Consider the following 23,089-nt stretch of genomic DNA (forward strand, 5'->3'; position numbering starts at 1 on the left):
TGTTAAACAGGATTAAACTCACAAGAAAGATATAGAAATCAACTGAATAAAATTAAGTATGAAAGAGATGTTATGGCTTAAACTACAAAAATGCTAAGGATCCTAAGAGAACATTATGGAAAATTATATGGTCACTAAATACACAATATAGAGCTAGACAAACATTTTAGAAATCACAGTCCACCACTTTTTAATCTGGAAGAAAATTAAATTTTGAATAGGCTAATTACTAATAAGAATATTGAGTCAGTGATCAATTACCTACCAATAAATAAAAGCTCAAGACCAGATGGCTTCACTAGAAAACTCTGTCCAAAATTAATAACAAATCCTTTTCAAAAATCTCTCCCAGAATAGAAAAGGAGGTTATAGGAATGGCACAAAGGCTGGATCACATAGTTTGCATATTGGAGCTCCAGATTTAATCCCTAGCACCATATGGTCTCCCTAAGCTCCTGCAGGAGAGAATGGTAGTAGCTGGGCACAAATAGGAATAGCTCCTAAATATTACCAGGTCTGACCCAAAACAAAAATAAAAAAAGAAAGAACTGGTCATGTAGAAAAATAATTATTCATCCTCATTGATTCTTGATTAAAGAATTACTATATCAAGATTTAGATGTATAGGAAGGAAGAAGAATAAACACAGTTATTAAAAGAATAGGAAATCAATAATTAGTCTCTCCTCTCTCATAGTTTAGTTATTTAAATAACAGTTATCTCTAGCAATTACTCTTTTTCTAAGCCAACCCAACTTTCTTAATTCTTTCAGTTAATTAAGGAAGAGATAATTTTTTCTTAAATTGATTGAGTCTTTAGTGCCTTTTTTTTTACCTCCAAACCACATACCAAATGACATTATGGAGAGGGTTAATATGAACCCCTTTAACTTTCAAATTCTTTGTATGAAATCAATTACTCTGTTACTAAAACCAAACAAGAATATTATAAGAAAATTTGTCAACAATATCCCTGATAAACTTTGATGTAAAAGTCTTCAGCAACAACAGGGGAAGAAACAATATCAAATGTTAAAGAGTACTTAGCCCTAAATTACAAAAATTGAGATTATTAAACACTGATTGTTGGGGTAGGGGAGCAAGAAGTGGACTAGACTATCATAAAGACATTGGTGAAAGTTCTTGAAAAGACTGTTTTTCTCCTTTTGTCCTTTCCTTGAGAAGCTTCCTTAAGGAAGCTAGCACATGAGAGCACCCTTTTTAGAATTCTTCTTAGAAATCTTATTTTTCTAAATGAGAGTTTGAACACACTTGGGGTCTACTTCTAGTTGGCTCTGTGCTTGAAGGTTCCTGCCAGCGATACTAAGGGGACCTTCCAGAGATTGGAATAGAACCATGGTTGGACTGTGCAAAGAAAATGCCTTACATTTCATACATAGAGTTTGGTAACTACCTCAAAGGACCTACGCACAAAGAAATTATTGAGCACGGACATACCTTGCTCTAGAACCAACCCATTCTACAAATGTAATTCAATATTAGCAGTCTGGTTAGGGATGGGAGAAAATGTTAAGAATGTCCCTCCTACATTTCCTAAAAGATAAAAGGACAGGTCCTGAATCAGAAATGTTTATTTGCAATCACATAGGAAGTACATCTCAGTGTCATGAGTGAATTTATTGATCAACTCATAAGTGAGTTTATTGATCACCCTGGTGCCCATCTATTTTCTTTTTATTCCTCTATAACCATCCTGCTTTGTTAAAATTCTTCAAAAGATAATGAACCTCAACTTCTATCAACATGTATCTGAATAACCCTTTAATCTTAGCAAATGGACCAGACTTCTTTTCTAATACTTTGCAAGACACAAAAGGCCTTTTAATTGTTCATCCATGCTTTTTCTATATATGGAAGAAAGCAAAAATTAAAGGGTGGATGAAGTAAAACATTGAAAAGGGAATTTAGGAGAGGGGGGTTTAGTTTTATTAAAATGAAAACTAAAGATTGTGAAACAGAATTTTTTTATTCAAAATATCTTCTTTAGAAGTATTCTATTTCTTACTATTGAAGTAATTAATTTTCTTTGGATGAAAACTTACCTCTCCTTACTTATCTTTGTAATTTGAGACAGGGGTTGTTTGGATCAAAACCGGAAGTGCTCAAAGCTTACTCTTAGCTCTGTGGTCAGGGATTACTCCTAACAGTGCTTAGAAGACGATTGTGAATATTGTTAGGCTATATGCAGAGTAGGCATCATATCCCCTATATTTTTTCTCTGACTCTATGTATTAAATTTTAGCATTATTTAGATTTTGTTATTGTTTTCCTAGTAATGGCTTTTTGTATCAAAGTCATTTATGGTAAGCTTTTGTTTTTTAAAGCTTTTTTTTATGTAGCTTTTATGTAGGCTGTTGTTTCATGTTTTACTGTGTTACTAGTAAAGAACCAAAGTGCTGATGATACGGACAAGTTTGGCAAACATATTTTTTATTGGAGCCTTTAAAATCTTATCTTAAATTTTCTTATCTAACAAAAGCAGATACTCTCTAAATACAGCTGTAAATAACTATTTTTTTGATAGAATTCTTGGCAAATTTTTGAAACAGACTGTTGATTCATTAGCATAATTAAAAAAAAACAACACAATATATTCCTCCCTCCAAAATACCACTTCTATACTTTCCATACTTTTCTACTGAAGCTCTAAACAAAGCTATCCATAAAATACACATTTTTATGTTGTTAATAGCTAAACCTTAATCCCTACGCACTGAGAAGTTAATGACTCATAACTAAATATTTTTTGGTTGCAAGTGGAGAAAATGTTAGTTTTTTTTTAATTTTTTCCATTTTTATCTTTTTATTTTTCATTTGTCCTAGGCTATCAAATTCAACTTGAAGAGGGCAGAGGAGACGTTTCTTTCTGATATAGAAAAATTGTATATTTTCATATAATCAATAAACTGTTAGGGTCGATCTCAGCTTTATTTTTATAGGAACAGATTCCACACACAACAATGCAAGTCACACAGCAAGGTTTATTAAACCACTGTGCTGGGTTCCAGAATTGCCAGATGTAACAGGATTCAATATGGACCTCGAATCAGGCATTCGATATTTTATACTTTTTAACTTAGTCACTCAGGAATTTTCCACAGCTATGCATTTACATTAATCTGATATTTCCCCATCCTGCTCCCATCTTGGTGGTGTGGTGAGATAAATTCTAGGACCAGCTTCAACATAAGTACATGGGGATATCTGAATCAATTAAGGGCATCATGATAACTAAGTTAGTTTCTCAGTCTTCCTTCTCAGGGGGGGTTATGTTGCTATGATGTTAGTCAGAGGTTATAGATCCTTTTAGAGCATTCAGCAGGCCTAGTCTTTTCTACCTTGAATCCATAGCCTGTCCTGGCTGTGCTTAGACTCATAGCAAAACCAGATTCATAGCACTTAAATTCTTTAAGCAATCAGAACACAGAATCCAAAGCCAGGTTATTGCTAATAGTATTTCTAAGCAAAGACACAACTTCCTAAGACCAACCTTTAGGTTACAGTTAATTCTAAATTTAGGATTCTAATATGGTACCCAACAAATCATGCATAACTGTGTCCTTTTCTCTACTTTTTCCTCCTTCTTTTCCATTACTCTTTCTATTTCTTATAAATACTAAATATCTTTGAAGTCATAGAAATATTTTGCAACAGACTTGTCAAACACACAACTTAATTACTACACTGAAATACCATGAAAGTCAAAAATGTTCTCTTGCTTGCCAAATGGGACAAAGGAATATTTAGAAACAGACACTGCAAATAAAATGTGTTAAGTTGGAAAGAGATACTGAGAATAAAATATTTTAAGTTGGAAGAACAAAACTTGTTTTTCCAGTTCACAAAGATTCCCTCATATCTGGTAACTTAAACTAACACTACATGCAGTCCCCAGACTTGGATCAAAATAAGCAAGAATGAATTTAGCTGAAAACTTAGAATCCTGTATTTAGAAATTTAAAATTGATTCAAAAGAGAACTTTTTATAGGTAACAGGCCAAATGGTTTATAATTTGTACACTTAGTTTTCCATGTGTTCTGGAAAAGGAAGAGAAATGAATCAGCAGAAAGCAAACACAACTTGGGAAACAAAATTGGACAAATTGGAGATAAAGTGAGAGAGATAAAGATTTTGTGCTTCTTGTTCATCTGTATTTTTATATATTCCTAAATCATTGCTGCAATGCTACTTTTGAATTTTAAAATAAATCCATATAATCTTAAACAGTTATTTTTTTCTGCTTTAATTCTCAAGAGTTGGAATTGATTATTTTCAAGCCAGATGGTAACTAAAATTTTTCTGATACTGCATTGTTATGTTGTAGTTATCTAAACTAATTCAGAACTGTGATTAGAGTAAGAAATAAAAGTAAAAGTAATAGTCAATGAAAGAAAATGTTCATTGCATTATTTTATGTCAGGAGGCAATACTTGCTCTGTTGATTTAAAAACAAATGCTGAACTGGGGCAATGAACCAAGAGTTTTGATGCATAGTTTGCATGAGGAAGCCTGGGTTTCCTAACGCAGTACGGTCCTTTTAAAAGCAGTATAAAGAGGGGACAGAACAGTGGTTCACTGCCTTGCGCGCACTGGCCTAGGAGAGACCTTAGTTCAATCCCCGGGTGCCCTATATGGTCCCCCATGCCAGGAGCGATTTCTGAGCGCATAACCAGGAGTAACCCCAGAGCACTGCCGGTGTGACCAAAAAACAAAACAAAACAAAAAAAAAGTATTAAGATCAGTATTAGACAAAGATATTTGCCCTTGCCTCAGAACTAAAGATAATGGTAATAGGGACTCAGTTTACCCCCCACCCAACACTTACTTTGTTCAAGCATACAGATAAGATGGAGTGTAACAAAAACCTCTTCTTGTGACCTTTTTCAGACAAAATATTGCCTTGCGGACATTTTTCAAGCTGCCATTTTATTGCTAAGAAAGCTCTTTTTGGACTTGTCACCCCATTTCTTGCTTGACAGGCTATCAAGTGGCAGGAGAATCGAACATTTCCAGTTACATTCAAGCCTAGCCAGATGTGTCTCAATAACAAAACTGATCCTGGTTTTCTAACTATTTGGTCAAAGCAGTAAAATAAAATAATAAGGTCAGGGTGATTTTAAAATATTAGGAGAAAGGAGTCATCAGGTGACTATGGTAAAATAAAGATTTTGAGATCCATCATGGACTGATTCCATATCAACTAGTTGTATTTGGCTGGACAAGGCTGTTTATAGTTCTTACTATGGTCCCAAAAACCAAGTCAGAGCTTACTCTTCTTCACTGCTTACTTACCTTTGCAGAAAACATTGTAAAGGACAGGAAGCACTGAAGTTCATTTACACAAGCATTGTAGACTTCTATTGAAATTTAGTTTTTTAATATGCTAAAAACTCTGCCTTTTTTTTTTTTTGCAGGAAAATAGGTATCCTGGAGTGAGCAATGTGAAGATTTCTTGAAAACAATAGCTAAACAAATATTAAGGAAAGCTCCCAGCTGTTTCCCTCTTATTTCTCTTCTTGACAAAGTGCTAGTTAATGGCTTCTTTCCATAATTTGCCTTTGAGAAAGGAAATTCATCACTGAAAAGTTGACACTGGAGCCATTTGTGAAGCTGTTTTTAAAATGGAGCCCAGTAGCCATAACAAAGAAATTGCATTACCTGTCTTATTTAAATAGAACAACAATAAGAAAAAAAAACAACTTTGGACAAGTCAAAAGCAATTGTTTTAAAAACTGTTTAGCAAACTCTTGCATCAGTTGTCATCTCTGTGGAGAGGAAGAATGATTATGGACTTGTACTGGATAAAATCATTAACCACTTATGTATAGCCAAGACAAGTTTGTTTTGCTACTAAAACCCATCTAAACTTTACCTAATTTTTCTCTTTTCTGTTCATAAATTCTCCCAACTTTTCCCCCTCCAGAAGAGTCCAGATAGTCTGCCTAAATTTGTGCATTGCAATTCTTTGAACCACAGTATCTCCTGAATTTTTAGGTTAATAATGGCTTGTGTATGTTATTATATCTGTAAAGTTACTTACCATCTGGCATTAAATTAAGTAATTCTGTTGACGTATCCATAAAAACCTTTATATTAAACTTAGTGTTGCAAAAGAGCTGATGTGGAAATGCAGTTGTAGGGCTCCAGATCTTTCCTGAATTCGAATTAATGTCAGCTGCATGATACATTTCTCTTATTCTGAAAATCATTTGAAAAATAAAAAACAGGATATTATAAGTAAATTTATTCATATTCTGTTTTTCGCTAGACAGAATTGAAAATATGAACACAATCAACTGTTGGTTTGTAGAGTGACATTATCCACAGGATCATTTATATTATAAAAATAATCATACCAAAAATAAATTACAAAGGGCTCTTTATTAGATTTCCTCAAGTGCATCTTATTTGAACCAAAAATATATTGTATTATACAACATAAAATTTACTCTTCAACTGTTACTTGTTTCATTGGGTTATTTCTAAATCCTCAGCACATCCCCTGGGAATTTTTCTCAGATGCAAAGTTATCAAGAAAAAATTACTCATCCTGATTTAAATGTTTCTAAAGAAATCCTTCTTTCTGCCAAATTGGCAGACATTTAATACTGATAAAACTTAACCATTTTCATACATTAAAATTTTTTTCACAAATTTTTTAATTTTTCAAAAAACAACAACAACTTAGAATCCATTCCAAACAATTAGCTATTGCTTCAGCAAGTCAGTAAATTGCAAAAATAATTTGCCCCTGGAGTCAGAGAACTTGGTACATATATCCTTGGAATTAGTATTGGAATTCTAGTTCTTCTTTCTGATCAGTGTTTTTATAGTTAGAAACAAGCTATTTGGCCAGGTTCTTTGTTTGCAAATCAGTGGACATTTATAAGTAAGTACTTTAAAGAATTTTGTTTATTAACTTTAAAAAAAGAAATGGCATTAAAAAACTTTGGTAGAATATAAAGCAATATACTCATGTAATAATGTAGCATAATTATCATTTTATGTTATTATTGTAGCTAATCCTTGCTGATCCATGTTCTATTAACACATACAAAATATAACAAAATTATTTGAAACTACGTAGTTAAAATGCTTCTAATGATAAAAATAAATTGCCTAGCAGAGGAGAAATTTTCTATCCCATTTGGATATTTTTTTGTATGGACAAGTAATCAAAATAGTATCAAATAGATTATCAGAAGAAAAACCAATTTTATATCATTTACAGGGGAACTAAACTAACAGATAACAATTATGCAAAAAAGAGGAAGGGTATAAATCTTTATTTGTGTGTAGTGCGATTTCAAGGAAAGAAGAGCTTTCACATGACAAGAAAGAAATGATTGTCAAATGAGGAATACATATGGACAGATAGACACATTCTTTCCATATATAGCCAGATTACTGTAGTATTACTGTAGTTCTATTTTCCAAGCTTAACTATTCTAGTCCCTAAAATTGCAGTGATAGCTTCTTAGATTTGGAAAAGTATAAGAGCTCAGGAAATAAAGACCTCTTCAATTAGAGCATAATATGAACACCTAGACTTCGATTTTTTAAAAAAAATTTACTTAAGTTTTTAGCTATATTATGTTCTGTGATTCGCAATTAGTACCAATAATGGTGGCTTCATGCATACATCATTATAGATCTCTTTCATCAAAATATTCAGCATGTACTAATGGTGTCCTTTGAGACCAATTCTGAGAATTTTATGGAGTTCTGATTTTGGCATTTTCAAACATGAAATGTTGATTTTGTGTTAATCATGGTGACATCTAAATTTTACAATTTAATTCCAAAATAGAATTTTATGTATTTTAAGTATAGTTAATTATACTATCAATATACTTTTTATCTTTGACATTGATTTTATTTGTGGAGCATTAAAATCACATCTAGTTGCATTAAAATAGCTGTTGCCACACCCCTAAATTCCATGGAAGAACCCTCCTTTCAGGGGCCTGAAATCAATAATGTGGTATATGCCAGAAGTGTGTTTTTCTCTGAATTCTCTCAGTAGCTCTGTGAAGGATTTGCTCTCCTAACATTTTTTTTTTTTTGTTCATTCTCAGTGGTCACTGCTCATAAGGAAATACGTTTTGAGAACAATGTCAAAGATAAAGATCAAAGTAACACCTTATTACAATGGTTTATTTTACAGTTCTGGATTGAGCAGATTTAGGATTTGGCATCCAATTTATCATCATTCAAAGCATGCATACACAAGTTGAGTTCTACCATATTTGGAAATTAACTTAAAATGTAAATTAATGCACCATTCTTCCTAAAACTTGGTTGATCATCTACAGTGAGCCAAAACATATTTTGTAAATGTTAAAGTATTTTACTGTGTGGGTTGTTTATTTTTAATTGAAATATGATATATTTCTTGAAAAACTGACTTAAAATGTATGTCACAATACACTAAATTTATTAAGTTACAGAGACTGCTCAACGGGAACATTTTAGTATTCTTACTGATATATACATATGACTATATATGTATGTATATAGTTACTTCAATAGTAGGAGAAATGTGAAAATTGTTCTTTAAATTTAGTCTATATGTTTTTTCCTAAAATTTTGAAGAAATATTTTAAAAACATGATTAGTTCTTTCTTTTGGTTTTGGGCCACACAGCATTACTCATGGTTAACTATTAGTTCTGTACCCAAGGATCACTTCTGTTGAGTGGCATCATTTGTGGTGCAAGGAATCTAAAACAGGTATGTCAAACCAGGTAAGCAAGGCAAATATATATATATATATATATATATATATGTATATATATATATATATATAATATTTATATTTATCCATGGTTTTCTAATTTAATTTGGTTTCCATTGGTCAAGAATAAGCCAGGATAAGTTAGGTATAATAGGTATAATTCATTAGGACTAATCATATGCCTTCTGGCTTGTTTTTGCTTGCCTTTTGAAATTCGTGTACATTTTATTCTTGACTTTTAGTTGATATAAACTCTACCATTACAGGTTGCAATTATAAAGTAAAAAGACTAGGCCTGAAGAGGCAGTTAATTCCTGGAACCAGACCTTATGGGCAGAATATCAGGTGCCACATCCCCTCCCCTAGCTGACCTTCAATATAGCCATAAGAGCATTCCAACACAAGATATCTTAGAAGGTCACAAGAGGAAAGGACCGAAAAGGCCATCTAGAGGGTATAGGTCATATTATTTTACAAACCATCAGGATGTGGGCTAGGTGACTCTGAAGTCAAAAGGGTTTGGGACAATTAAGGAATTACGCCTTTTACTTTTTTTCCATTAGGATGTGGGCTAGTGTGATTGACATCAAAAAGGGGTTTGTGATAATTAAGAAATTGTGCCTTTTTCTTGGGGCCTGCGAGGTGGTGCTAGAGGTAAGGTGTCTGCCTTGCAAGCGCTAGCCAAAGAAGGACTGCGATTCGATCCCCCGGCGTCCCATATGGTCCCCCCAAGCCAGGAGCAATTTCTGAGCGCTTAGCCAGGAGTAACCCCTGAACATCAAATGGGTGTGGCCCGAAAAAAAAGCAAAAAAAAAAAAAAAAAAAAAGAAAGAAATTGTACCTTTTTCTTTTGCACTATTGGATCTTTTTGAATTGTAACAGTTGTGTGAACCAATGAAATGTTTGAAGTTTGACACCTAATTATCATATGGATTACTATAAATCCCTGGGTTCCTAAGGGTCAAGGTTCCACCAGCGAGCCTGCTGTGTCAGGAGATAGGGTGGGTGGGTGGGGGGACCCCAGAGCTCTGGATCAATAAACCTTGCTTTGCTGATTGCATTCTCTGAAGGTTCGTGATCTTTATTTGAAGCGACTTTCTCAGACCCATTAACGGGCCCTTTTAATACCATTTCAATTGAAAACCCTGGACATCATTTAGCCACCGTAGCCCAAAATGTTTGTGGTTGTATGAAAAATGATGCCTATCAGTGCAACAGTAAAATACTCTAAAGAATGGAAGATATGTGACTATAAACATATGGGTTTTGTATTCATCTTAGTCATTAAAGGCTGATTTATTGAACTTTAAAAAAATTGAATGTAAAAAATAATTGTTTGTGGTCCTGTGATTTAAAATACTGTTAATAATAATTTCTCATTCACACAGTTCCAAAAATATACTCATATTATTTAAAGATTTATTATATTCTGGCTACCTACTATTAGATCTCATGGTGATTTTGATAGAAACTGTTGAAGAAATTTTATTTAAGAATAAGGAAAATGGGGGCCGGAGAGAGAGCATGGAGGTAAGGCGTTTGCCTTTCATGCAGAAGGTCATCAGTTCGAATCCGGCTTCCCATATGGTCCCTCGTACCTGCCAGGAGCGATTTCTGAGCATGGAGCCAGGAGTTTCCCCTGAGCACTACCGGGTGTGACCCAAAAACCAATAAATAAATAAATATATAAATAAATAGATAAATAGATAAATAAATAAAAGGCAAAAGAATAGCAGTTCAGGGGCCAAAGGGGGCAAGTATGGGATGCATGCTGGGAACAGGGAGGTCAACATTGGTGGTGGGGAATTGCCCAAATTTATTGACATTATATACCTTAAATATAACTGTGAAAGATATATAATTCACATAGGTCTCAATAAAAATTTTTTTTAAAAAGGAAAAATATATGATAATCCATCATATCAAAGTTTAGTCTCTAGAGCAACTGTAACACTATTTTTTTCTAAGTATAATAAATTAAGGGGCAGGAGTGGTGGTGCAGCAGTTTGCTTTGCATGCAACTGATCTAGGACAAACCGGGGTTTGATCCCCTGGCGTCCCATAAGCCAGGAGTGATTTCTGAGTGCAGAGCCAGGAGTAACCCCTGAGCATCACCGGGTATGGCCCCATAACAAAACAAAACAAAAATAATAAATTAAATTTATTAGTGATCAAAAGACCGAGTTTTAAAAATTTGTCAATTAAGTTATATTAACTGGTAGTAAGAGCTTAAAGTTTAGAAATCAAAACACTGTAGACTTCAATATCTAGGCCTATGTCTAGGCCTGACAATATTTTTATTTTTAAGTTATTACAGTGAGTAACTTATTTTTGGGAGAATATTGTTAATTTTAACTAACTTTGGCCAAATTAAAAAAAATGTACCAAACGTTGATTAATGAACAAACTTGATAAAATTTGTAATTTTTACCATGTTAACTTTCTTAACATTTTATATACTAAATTAATTAATGAATAATATTAGATAGATATGTTAATTCTATACAGAGTTTATATAACTTAATAGCAGCACACCTTTTTACTTCATTGCAGAAGGAGGCCAGTCTCAAATTACTACCTTGAGGTACTTCAATGAGCTGAATGGTACCTATTAGCTTTAAAAAAAAAAAAGAGTTAGTTTAATATAATTTAACCACAATATTAACAGGAATTTATAAATTTTAATTTAAAATTTTTATTCCACTATTGATTTACAATTTTAGCAAAGTAATACATATAGAAAAACATATAAACCTAGCCTCTCCTCCTCCACTCCCCCCCCCCTCGGTTTTCGGAATATACCTGTAGTATGCTCAGGAATCTATTTTGGCTGAATTTGAGGGACTATGTGGGTTTCCAGGGACCAATTTATCAAATGCCAAAGTAAGTAAATATCCTAAGTGCTATATTATAGCTCCAGCTCAAAAATACATAATTTTATGTATATTTTTTGAATAATGAATAAAACTGTGATTCCATATCTTAGTTAAAATACAGAACGGGGAAATAAGCAATAGTGCAGCCTTCATGAGCAGAGACCAGAAATTATTTCACTTCTGGTTAAGAGTATGTGAACAGGACCCAGCTGCCTGTAGGTTACAGGTAGAATTTGGGTTGGGGTAGGGGGATACCCAGCTTGAGTTCAATGAGTGTAAGACCAGCAAAGCTCAGCCACTCTGCTTTGCTCTGTGATTACGCTTTTTTTTCCAGTCAAATAGCTGTACGACATTTAATAAGAGTACTTTACACCAAAAGTACAATGAGAAAAATATCCAGATTTCCACCACACTTGTAACTGAATAAGCTAGTTTGGGATACCCAACCAACACCTGTCACCAATGTAACATTTCTGATTAGGATTTTAGAGAGGAAATGTTATGAAAGTTCAACAAATTTAGATAAATAATGGAACAGACAACCCAGAAGAATCAAAAAATATAGGAGAGTAAAAAAGAGAAAACTTCAGGGGCTGGATCAGTGGCACAACTGGTAGGACATTTGCCTTGTATGCGTTAACCTAAGACAGACTGTGGTTTGTATCCCTGGCATCCCATATGGTCCCCAAGCCAGAAGCAATTTCTGAGTGCATAGCCAGGAATAATCCCTGGGTGTGCTCCCCCCCCAAAAAAAAATAGAAAAGAAAATAGAAAACTTCAAACAGAAATATCAGGGCTGAAAAGCATGGAGGTGAAATGAAAACCGCACTGAAAGCTTTACCATCAGTCACAGCTGCTGATGACAGAATCAGTGATTAAAAGATGAGCTGCATAACACTTTCATACAGAAGCAGAGATTGCAAAACACCCTCAAAGAAAGCAAGCAGATGATAATATAACTATGGAATAAAACTCAATAGAAAAAAAAATATAAGAATCATTTGGATCCCAGACATCCAGGAAAAACCCCGATGAAGAATCAATAATAAAGGTCTTCATTATTAAGAATTTCCCAGAACAAAAGAGTGTATGCACCATATTTTGGATTCTCAAAGAATATCAACTAAAAGAGATCCAAAGAAAAGCACCCCAAGACACATCCTAGTCACAATTATGAAAACCACAAATAGGAATAGAACGCTGTAGCAGCATGATCAAAAAGGGTAATTATGTACAAAGGAGAATACTCAAAGGTTACAGCAGTTTTGTCATTCACAACTGAGCAGACAGTATCCTGGCACCATAAAAAGACCTTGAGATTCGAGAATGAGTGTGTTTGGAACCTATAGTTGCTCCCATAACAGTATGCTTAAAGGGTGGAGAAACTCTGTACCTCCATGGCCAAGAGAATTCCCTCTAACTTCTCCAATACTTATTGTGCCTATGGGAAAAAAAAAAAAAACACAGCCTTCCTACACCAGCCCTTCATTTTTTTCCTTTTCTTTTTGTGGTTGTGGTTTTGGTGATAAATTTTTTGTTGCTGTTGCTATGGTTTTTTGCCATTGCTTGTTTTGTTTTTGTTTTTATTTTGTTCTGTTTTTGTTTTACCTTTTATTTTTCCCTATCTTCTTATGAATTGATATTTATAGCCTCTAGACAGATTTCCCCCAGAATTTTTGTTTGTTTTCTTTTTATTTTTTCTCTTATTCTCTTTTTCCAACAGAACCACAGAACTTTAATCATCTTGTTCTCCCTCACAACTTGAGGAAAAATGGATGGTACCAGGAACAACCAGTCATATGAACATTGAGTGGAAATAACAAATGATCAGACTTAAGCACCAAACCCGAAGTCCATAACACCAAAATCGATACCCAATCTACAGCAAGCTGTACACAAAGGAGACCTCTTAAATTAGCTGTCCAAGGAGCAAAGGGGGATGTATGGGATGTATGCTGGGAACAGAGTTGGAGGGAAGACAACACTGGTGGTGGGAATATCCCTAATTATTTGTCACTATGTACCTTGAATATTACTATGAAAGACTTGTAATTCATTTTGATCACAATAAAAATTATTAAAAATAAAAGCAACCCTCAAGGCCTGAAAGTAGTGCTGGGATATAGTGACAAAACACAATGCAATGAATGCTTTGCAAAAAATTCACCTTGTCAGACTTACATTCAGGTTGTAAGGAAAGATATAGCTTCACAGATAGACACAGCTGATGAAATTTGTAAACTCTAAACCAACCTTAAAAGAAGAAATAAAAGGCCTACATTTTATAGGCAAGGAGGATTCAACAATCACACCAAACTCTTAAAAAAAGATGACTCTAAATTCCATGGCAATCATCTCCTCAATGTCAATGAACTAAATGCACCATTAAGAAACACAGAGTGGCAAAATAGATCAGAATGTTGAATCCAACATTCTCCTAGCTGCAAGATACACATCTGAATAGTAAGAATAAATATAGACTCAAAGTCAAGGGTTGGAAAAGTCATTCAAGCAAACATTCCCATAAAAAGGCTGTGGTGGCCTTACTAATATCAGACAACACAAACTTTAAGCTTAAAAATATTAAGAAATGATTTTTTCTTTTTTTTTGGTTTTTGGGCCACACCCAGTAACGCTCAGGGGTTACTCCTGGCTATGTGCTCAGAAGTTGCTCCTGGCTTGGGGGACCATATGGGACACCGGGGGGATCGAACCGCGGTCCGTCCAAGGTTAGCGCAGGCAAGGCAGGCACCTTACCTTTAGCGCCACCGCCCGGCCCCAAGAAATGATTTTTTCTTAATAACTTAATAACTAAGCAAAATGTACAATATTAACAAATCATACTTTTACACATATATGCACACTATGAGGACCCATAAAATTATTTAAAACAATTGTGATATATTTGGATAAATATATTAATAACAATGCAATAATAATGAAAGATTTCAACACCACTCTGTCACACCTTGATAGCTTAAACAGACTGAAACTCAAAAATGATATACTGGAACAGACGATAAATTGGAAGAGAGTACCTTGTTAGAGATATATATCTAGGGCTATCCAACCACAAAATCTAAATATACATTCTTCTCCAATGTACATAGGACATTCTCCAAAATAGACTACATGCAGTGCCACAAAACATACCTCCATAAAATCAAGAGGATAAATATTATAGAGGCTACTTCTCAGATCACCATGTACTGAAATTAGCAGAGAATACAAATGACATAGAGAAAGAATTTAACACCTGAAAAGTAAACAGCTCAGTGCTGAACAGCAAATGATTTAGTGGTGACTTCAAAGAGGATATCAAAAGAACCTGGAAACAAATGATAATGAAGACACAAGTTATCAGAATTTGTAGGATATAGCACAAGCAGTATAAAAAGGAAAATGTATCACTTTTCAAGCATTCCTCAGGAAAGAAAAAAGAGCTTACTTAAATAAGTTAATGGCACAGTTTACAAAAATTAGAAAATGATCAACAAAATGCACCAAAAATAGGCAGAAAGAAGGATATAAAAAAAGTTTAGTGAAGAAATTAATGAACTGGACATCCCTCAAAAAATCCAAAGAATCAAGGAAAGCTAGAGCTGGTTCTTTGAAAAAATAAACAAAATCTATAGACCACTAGCAAGACTCACAAAGAAAGAATGAGAGAGAAACTTAATAAACCAAATTAGAAATAAGAAGGGGAGATTACTACAGAGACTACAGAAATTCCAAGTGTAATCAGAGATCATTTTGAGAAATTCTATGCCAGAAAAAAAACCTGGAAGAAATAAATAAATTCTTGGACTCCTATAAGCACCAAAGATTGAATCAGGATGATCTGGCATATCTAAACAGACCTATTCCTATTGAGTATATTAAAATAGTAATCAAAAGTCTTCTTAAAATGAAAAGCTTGAGTCCAGATTCATTCATTAGCAAATTATTTCAAACTTTTTAAGAGGACCAAATCATAATCCTTTTCAGGCTCTATCAAAAAAATTGAGAAAACAAATATTCCTAAATATTTTTTCAAAGTTAATATCACCCTTATACCAAAAAATATAGAGATGAAATCCCCCCCCAAAAGAGAACTACAGATCAATATTCTTGATGATGCAAAGAACCTCAACAAAATCCTAGCAAACAAGATCCAATGGCTCATCAAGAAGGTCATACATGAATAACAAGTAGGATTCATCTCAGAGTTGCAAAAAATATTTATTATATGCAATTCAATCAATGTAATACATCATGTCTACTAAAGAAAAATATATATTTTATATTTATATAATATATTTATAACATAAATATATTATATAATTTATTTATATATTTATAATACATATAAATATATATTTTATTTTTATATAATATATAATCATATAAATAGATGCAGAGAAAAAATTTGATAAGGTCCAATACCCATTCATGATAAAAACTCAGCAAGATCAGGACTAAGAAAATATTATCAATATAGTCAAGGTCACTTATGACTTGACCATAGCTAATATACTCAATATGGAAAAACTAAAAGCCTTTTCTTTAAGAACTTGCACAGGTTACCTCCTCTCGCCACTTTTATTCAACATAGTGTTGAAGTGGTTGCCATAGCAATTAGGCAAGAAAAATATATCAAGGGCATCTAGATAGGAAAGGAAAAAGTCAAGCTCTCATTCTTTGCAAATGACATCACACTATATTTAGAAAATCTTAAAGACTCTACCAAAAAGCTTCTAGAAAAAATAGATATGTATAGTAAATGAACTCAGATCCCTATTTAACATAATGCACCAAGGACAAATCAAAATAAATTAAAGATTTTGATATCAAATCTGAAACCATAATGTACATAAAGGAAAGCCTAAGCAAAATCCTATATGACATTGAGATTAAAGACATCTTCACGAGAGAAACACCACTGTCCAATCAAGTGGAAATAGATATAAATAAATAGGACTGCAGTAAATTGAGAAGCTTCTGTGCTTCAAAGGAAACAGTAACTAGGATACAAAAGCTAGCTACAGAACAGTAGCAACTATTCTTCAAAGAAGAAATACAGATGACCACAAGGCACATGAAACACTGCTCCACATCACTAATCATCTGGAGATGCAACTCAAAACAATAACATGTCACAGAAATTGACACATATTACAAAGAACAAGAAAAATCAGTTCTGGTGTGACTTTGGGGAGAAAGAAACTTTCATTCACTGATGGTGGGACTGTTGTCTATTCCAGCCTTTCTGGAAAGCAATATAAATATTGAGTTTCCTTATTATCCAGCAACTCCTAGGAATATACTCTAAGAACAAACAAAAACAAAAACAAAAAACCCCAAAAAATAAAAACAAAGAAACAATACAAAAATGACCTATGCGTTCTAATGTTCATTGTGGCACTATTTAAAATAGCTATAAACTGGAAGTAACCCAGTGCCAGACAATTGAGTGGCTAAAGGTACAGTGCTATATCAACATAATGGTATACTATGCAAACATTAGAAAAATGAAGCCATAATTTTTGCTTATACATGGTTAGACATGGAGTGTTTTATGCTGAGATAAATGAGACAAGAAGAAGCAAAACATAGAATAGTCTCACTATCACTGTAATGTAAGGAATATAAAAGACAGTGTGTAGATGATACCCAGAGACAATACAGATGAAAATCAGGAGGACCATTCCATAGTAGGTAGTTTGCTAGAAGGAGTGGAGAGTTCAGTTAAAGTAGAGAAGGTAGAACATAAAAAGAACATTCATGGTACCCCTTAATTTGCATAATTACAAGCCACAATGTCACAAAAAGAAGAAAATAATGACAAAGAAGAAGGACAAGAGGAAGAAGAAAAGAATGAAGAGAATAAAATAAGGAGAAGACAAAGAAGGAGGAGGAAGAAGAAGAAGAGGAAGAGGAGGAAGAGGAGGAAGAGGAGAAGAAGAAAATGAAAGAAGAAGAAGAAGAACAAGAAGAACAAGAAGAAGAAGAAGAAGAAGAAGAAGAAGAAGAAGAAGAAGAAGAAGAAGAAGAAGAAGAAAAAGAAGAAGAAGAAGAAGAAGAAGAAGAAGAAGAAGAAGAAGAAGAAGAAGAAGAAGAAGAAGAAGAAGAAGAAGAAGAAGAAGAAGGAGGAGGAGGAGGAGGAGGAGGAGGAGGAGGAGGAATTAGGCATGGGAGAAAGACAAAGATACAGGGGGAGAGAAATAAAGAAGTACTATGTCATCCTCAGAGGCAGGTAGGAGTGGGTGTGTGAGAGGAAAGAGGACATCAGGGAGAATGAGAGGGAAACTATAGACATTGGTTTTGGGAAATGCATACTACATTGTGTGACTATAACTCAATCATCAACATTTTATCTGTGGGAAACAAAAAAGCCCTGTCCTATGAACAACCTTGTAACCTTGGTGTTTAAATTAAAAATATATTGAAAAAAGACTGTAAAAAAATACGTAACATGGTTATCTCTTTAGAAAATATCTTTAAATAACCTTTTTGTGATCAAAGTGTACATTTATTTGATAAAAATTGCTATTCAGATATCTAGTACCATACCTTAGAGACATACACTTAATTTTTGTTTCTTGTGGGATTTTTTAATTGAAATTATATATAAATTTGGTGCTGTCGTGAATTTAGTACTTCATTTTTATTGCTAATTAGCTGTATTATAAGAGTATTGTATAATTTGGTCATGTTCCTATGAATGGAGTTTTTCATTGTTTTTGAATATTAAGAAATTGATAAACTGTTACATCTTAATATTTCTAGAAGTAGTCGATTCATCTCCTGTGAAGTTCCATACGTGTCTCACTAAGTGGATGAGTATAGGACTACCTTTAAAAAAGAGATGGGGCTGGGAAGTTGAAAGAATGGGACCCTGAGAAATTTGTGGAAGGAAGTAGATAATCTTTGGAAGTTATGCTCTTAGAATGTTGGATACTTTACACTGACATTATTGTAAATCACAACCACTAAAATAAAATGTAAATAAAATATAAATAATAATCGTTGCCTTGTGCATTTTAATGCATATAAACATTACATTTACTTCTATTTTGACTTTTTATTATATAAATGCATCCTTTCTGTCTTTTGTTTTTGTTTATGAACCACACCTGGTAGTGCTCAGGGGTTACTCTTAGAATTGCACTCAGGAACTGAGTTGGCTCAAAGGACCATATGAGATGCCAGAAATGAAACAAGAATTATCTAGAAGAAACTAGATAAAAATAAAACATTTTCATGGACAAATGAATTTGCCTTCATATAGTTTGTCTTCATAAATTATTCACTGGCTGAGAAAGTTTGTGACTTATTAAATGCTCTGATCAGAAGTACATGTGTTAACATTCTTTGAATTTTAATTCAAATAAGTTGAGGTGCTGCTTACTTAGCAAGTAGGTCAGATTGAACTAGGCATTTCTTTTCGCCTCAACTCATCCTACTTGTCATTTTACCATTTCACATTTTTTGCAAGTTAATTTGAGCAACATAATATTCCTGAAATCAGGTATCATGTCTATTCGTCTTTCCATCCAGTATGCATATTTTATCGTGTATTTTTAAAGGATATGGTAAATAGTTGTTGAATAAATGATGAATGTTTTAATCTTACCCGTTATTTTGCAGCTGTAATAACATTTCATCCTTTTACTATTTACTTCTGGGTTCACTGGTGTCTAGACTCAGTATAAGCAGAGTAATGCTCAAATATTATACAAAAAAGCCATTGTCACTGAAATTATTGGAAAACTACTAAGAAATCATTAGGATGAATTACACAATGATTGCTTAATTTCCTACTCTTGGAATGAGTCCCATAGAAGTTGCCTGCCAACAGTATAATTTAGGAGTCTCTGGGTAAAGGGAATTTTTTTTCTCCCAGTAATGATTCAGTTTTAAATCATGATAGTGTGATTCAAAATATAATCATAATAAAACGCATGTGTATTTCTGTGTGTGTAAAATAAGCCAGTAAGAAAACAGTATTAGCAAAATCTTCAGCTATATTTTCTTTAATGAAATATAAATGTTATAACATTTTATATTATTATTAAAATTGGTACCTTACAAAATTATGTAAAATATTTTCTTTCTTGAAAATTTCATCTAGTAATATAGAATTTATAAGCTATAAATTATTTTTACAAAAATTTTTCATTAGTAATATAAATACATATTCCTGTTTAAGGTCAGGTACCCTCCATGCCTCATTAATTCAGCACATTACAAAGTAATTTTTATTCATATTTTAAGGTCAAGCATAAATGATACATACCTCTATGGATTTGGGTTGTATGCTTTCCCATGAGCTGGGTAGAAAGGACCTTTTAGAGAGCATCAGAGAAGTTTCCATAATATTTATATTTTTCTTCTTTTTCTCATCTTCTGACATGAAATCAGTTGTCAAGGATGGATATATAGGAGGAATATTACTTTCAGATCCAATACAATTGCTATAATTTGCATTTTTCAGTTTTCTTTGAGGACTAATTTCACCCTTACATGTAGGTGATGGAGTTAACATATTGAATCCGTCATCATCAGCTCCATTGTTTTCTCCTGTGAACATTCTCCAAGAGCTATCATTGTTGCCTTGAGGATTTGGCAGCACTGAAGGCTTAAAACCAATGGTTGGAATGCTCTTTTCTTGGTTACAGAAGAGTTCTGGGCTCTTAGAAGTGAATTCATCTGTGAATATTTGGTGTGTAGAATCCAATGAATGAGTTTTCACGTCCCTGTATGGTAAACGAGGTACAAACATGATGTTTTTCTCACACTCACTCTGATAAAGTTGATTTTCCTTACTGATCACATCTACCAAATGATCAAAACCCAGGCTGGTTTGTCTGCTGGAAAGGGATTCATTTTCAGAGTGAAAATTTTGGTCCTTGTGCTGTTCTTTATTTAATTCACTGGGATTTACATCTGGTTCCCACCAATAGGCCATTCTTTATTTTATGTAACAGATAGGTGGAGAGGCTTGAACTTTGCTCCAAGTATCTTCTTGATGATGTCATTAAAGAAGGTCAAATTTTTTCTAGAAAAAAAGCATAAAAGAAATGGAAGTATTTTAATGAATTGCAAATGAAAGTAATAACTAGAGATAAATATGATGGCTAAATATAAACAAATATTTTGAAATGTCTACTTAGCAAATGAAATATTTTTGAATAATAAAAATACCTGTCAGGTCATAGTATTAAAATCTTAGGGGGAATATTCTAATTGGTCATGAAACATGTTATAGATAAGTAAACCTAATTTATGGCAGAAGCCTTATAAATGTATGTAGATCATTATTCTCTCTTCAAATGTTTCCTAATATTCACTTGCCTATAGCATCATCATCAGTTATTGCTAAAAATCTCTTCTTGTTCACCATCCATTCCATCCATAATCTCTCTCTTTTTTTTTTTTTTTAGTCACACCCAGCAGCACTCAGGAGTTACTTCTGGCTTTACACTCAGAAATCACTTCTGGCAGGCTCATGGGACCATATGGATGCTGGGATTCAAACTACTGTTCTTTTGCATGCAAGGCAAAAGCCCTACCTCCGTGCTATCTCTCTGGCTCCCCCATCCATAATCTTTTGTTTCCTTTTGGTGGGGGTCTCGCATCCAGTAGTGCTGAAGTGTCACTCACAGTAAGGGTTGGTGGTGCTCAGAGACCAATGCTGTACCTAGGGTCAAATCTGGGATGAGCACATGCAAAGCAGCCCATTGAGATCTCCCTGACTCTCCACCTATCATTTTAGCTTCTTTCTTTCATCTATAATTGACAACTTTATAACTTGACAAGTTTCTTTATTTTCTTTTCGAAGACTCTGTAAGCAATTCCAGACTTCTTTTGCCTACTAATCAAACTAACTAATGAATTTATGTCATAAATTTAACTAAATTAGTCTCTAATTTTTCTACAGTACCTTATTTAATTTAGAATACTTGGATTGCAATTTTTTAATTGACTATGGTACTGTCATTTCTGAATTCTTTGTTGTTTATCAAAAAACTGTTTTCCAGGGGCCTATGCAGTTGCGCTAGAGGTAAGGCATCTGCCTTGCAAGTACTAGCCTAGAAGAGCCTGTGGTTTGATTCCCTGGCATCCCATATGGTCTCCCCAAGTCAGGAGCAATTTTTGAGCGCATAGCCAGGAGTAACCGCTGGGTGTTAATGGGTGTGGACCCAAAACAAAAACAAAAAAAAAAACCATAAAACTGTTTTTTATTAGATTTTAGATTATAAAGTTTTCTCAGTTAGAACTCAGTACCTAGTATTCTCCCCCTTTGAATAATGTCTTACTTATAAATGTTGACAGTGATTTCATATTGTGAAAAATATATAAATCTTTTAAGAAAGTGAAGTAAAAAGCATTTATGTCATTTTTTACCAATTCATTCATTCCTATCTCTATTGTGTTTATGCATACTAATGAAATTTCTAAAGGGTAGCTATTAGGATACTAATAGCTAATACTAATACTAATAATACTAAAGAGTTATCTCGAAAGTTCAATTTAAATTTATCATTAATTTGTTTTGTTGATGGACAGTGGTCACAATCAGTAATGTTTGGGTTTAATCATGTATTCCTATATGCAAAACTTGTACTCCAGGCATTTGAATGTTTTCAGATCACTCTCAATTTGTTTTACAATGGCAATTGATATTTACTAGGTACTGAAGATTTACTTAAAGTTCACAATCTCTTAAAAATAAATTAATTCTATGTATTATATTTAACTCAAAAATTAAATTGATAGAGTTAGAAAAAATTATTCAACAGACTCAAGAAATTAAACTGACAAATTTGGAATAAGTTAAGTAAAGAGAAGCAGGTAAAAATGCACAAAATAAAATATTAATCAGAAATTAGTTAAAAGATTATTTCAAATGATTTTTATTTGTGGATTTATATATACATTATTATTCTCTAGTTATATTTTGCTAAAGAATAGTCATTTTATCATTGCTATGTCAGAAGTGAAAGTTACATCTTATTAAGGAGAATTACACTCCTTCCTGTGTCCCTCATGGATCTCAGCATTTTTCACTAGGTTTGACTTTACCTCTGACAACTAGAGTTAATGTTCTATTCCATTCTTGGTCTAGCTTACCATTTATGACATTAAATGTGAAATATGTAGCAATTATTGAACTGAGATACAATATTTTGTTTTGGAATTTACTCACATATTTGTCTTTCATCTTAACCAATGATATTATCACCACATAGAAAATGAGGAAAATAAGTCATAAAATGTGATTCAAAAAGCTGTAGAAATAGCTCAATGACTGAGTGAATGCTTTGTATGCAGACCAGAGTATGAGTCCTATCACTATATAGTCCCTAAACACAGTGTGAGCAGTAACAATTGAGTACCTTAAAGTGTGGCACTCACTCACTCACTCAATCACACACACACACACACACACACACACACACACACACACACAC

At 33.3% G+C, this 23,089-nt stretch overlaps 1 protein-coding gene across 1 annotated transcript in view; it reads right to left on the reverse strand.

Annotated features, from left to right (window-relative positions):
• Positions 1 to 20,665, reverse strand: part of PIK3C2G (phosphatidylinositol-4-phosphate 3-kinase catalytic subunit type 2 gamma) — a 378,850-nt gene extending 358,185 nt beyond the window's left edge. Inside the window, exons 1-3 of the mRNA XM_049782899.1 lie at positions 19,912 to 20,665; positions 11,293 to 11,372; positions 6,062 to 6,219 (exon numbers count right to left, since the gene is read on the reverse strand). Of these exons, the coding sequence (XP_049638856.1) occupies positions 6,062 to 6,219; positions 11,293 to 11,372; positions 19,912 to 20,583 (910 nt within the window). The 5' untranslated portion in view covers positions 20,584 to 20,665. The remainder of the gene's footprint in view (positions 1 to 6,061; positions 6,220 to 11,292; positions 11,373 to 19,911) is intronic.
• Between the last annotated feature and the right edge of the window lie 2,424 nt (positions 20,666 to 23,089).

The sequence above is a fragment of the Suncus etruscus genome, chromosome 11, assembly GCF_024139225.1.
Source record: "Suncus etruscus isolate mSunEtr1 chromosome 11, mSunEtr1.pri.cur, whole genome shotgun sequence".
In the NCBI taxonomy this organism is placed as follows: Eukaryota; Metazoa; Chordata; class Mammalia; order Eulipotyphla; family Soricidae; genus Suncus; species Suncus etruscus.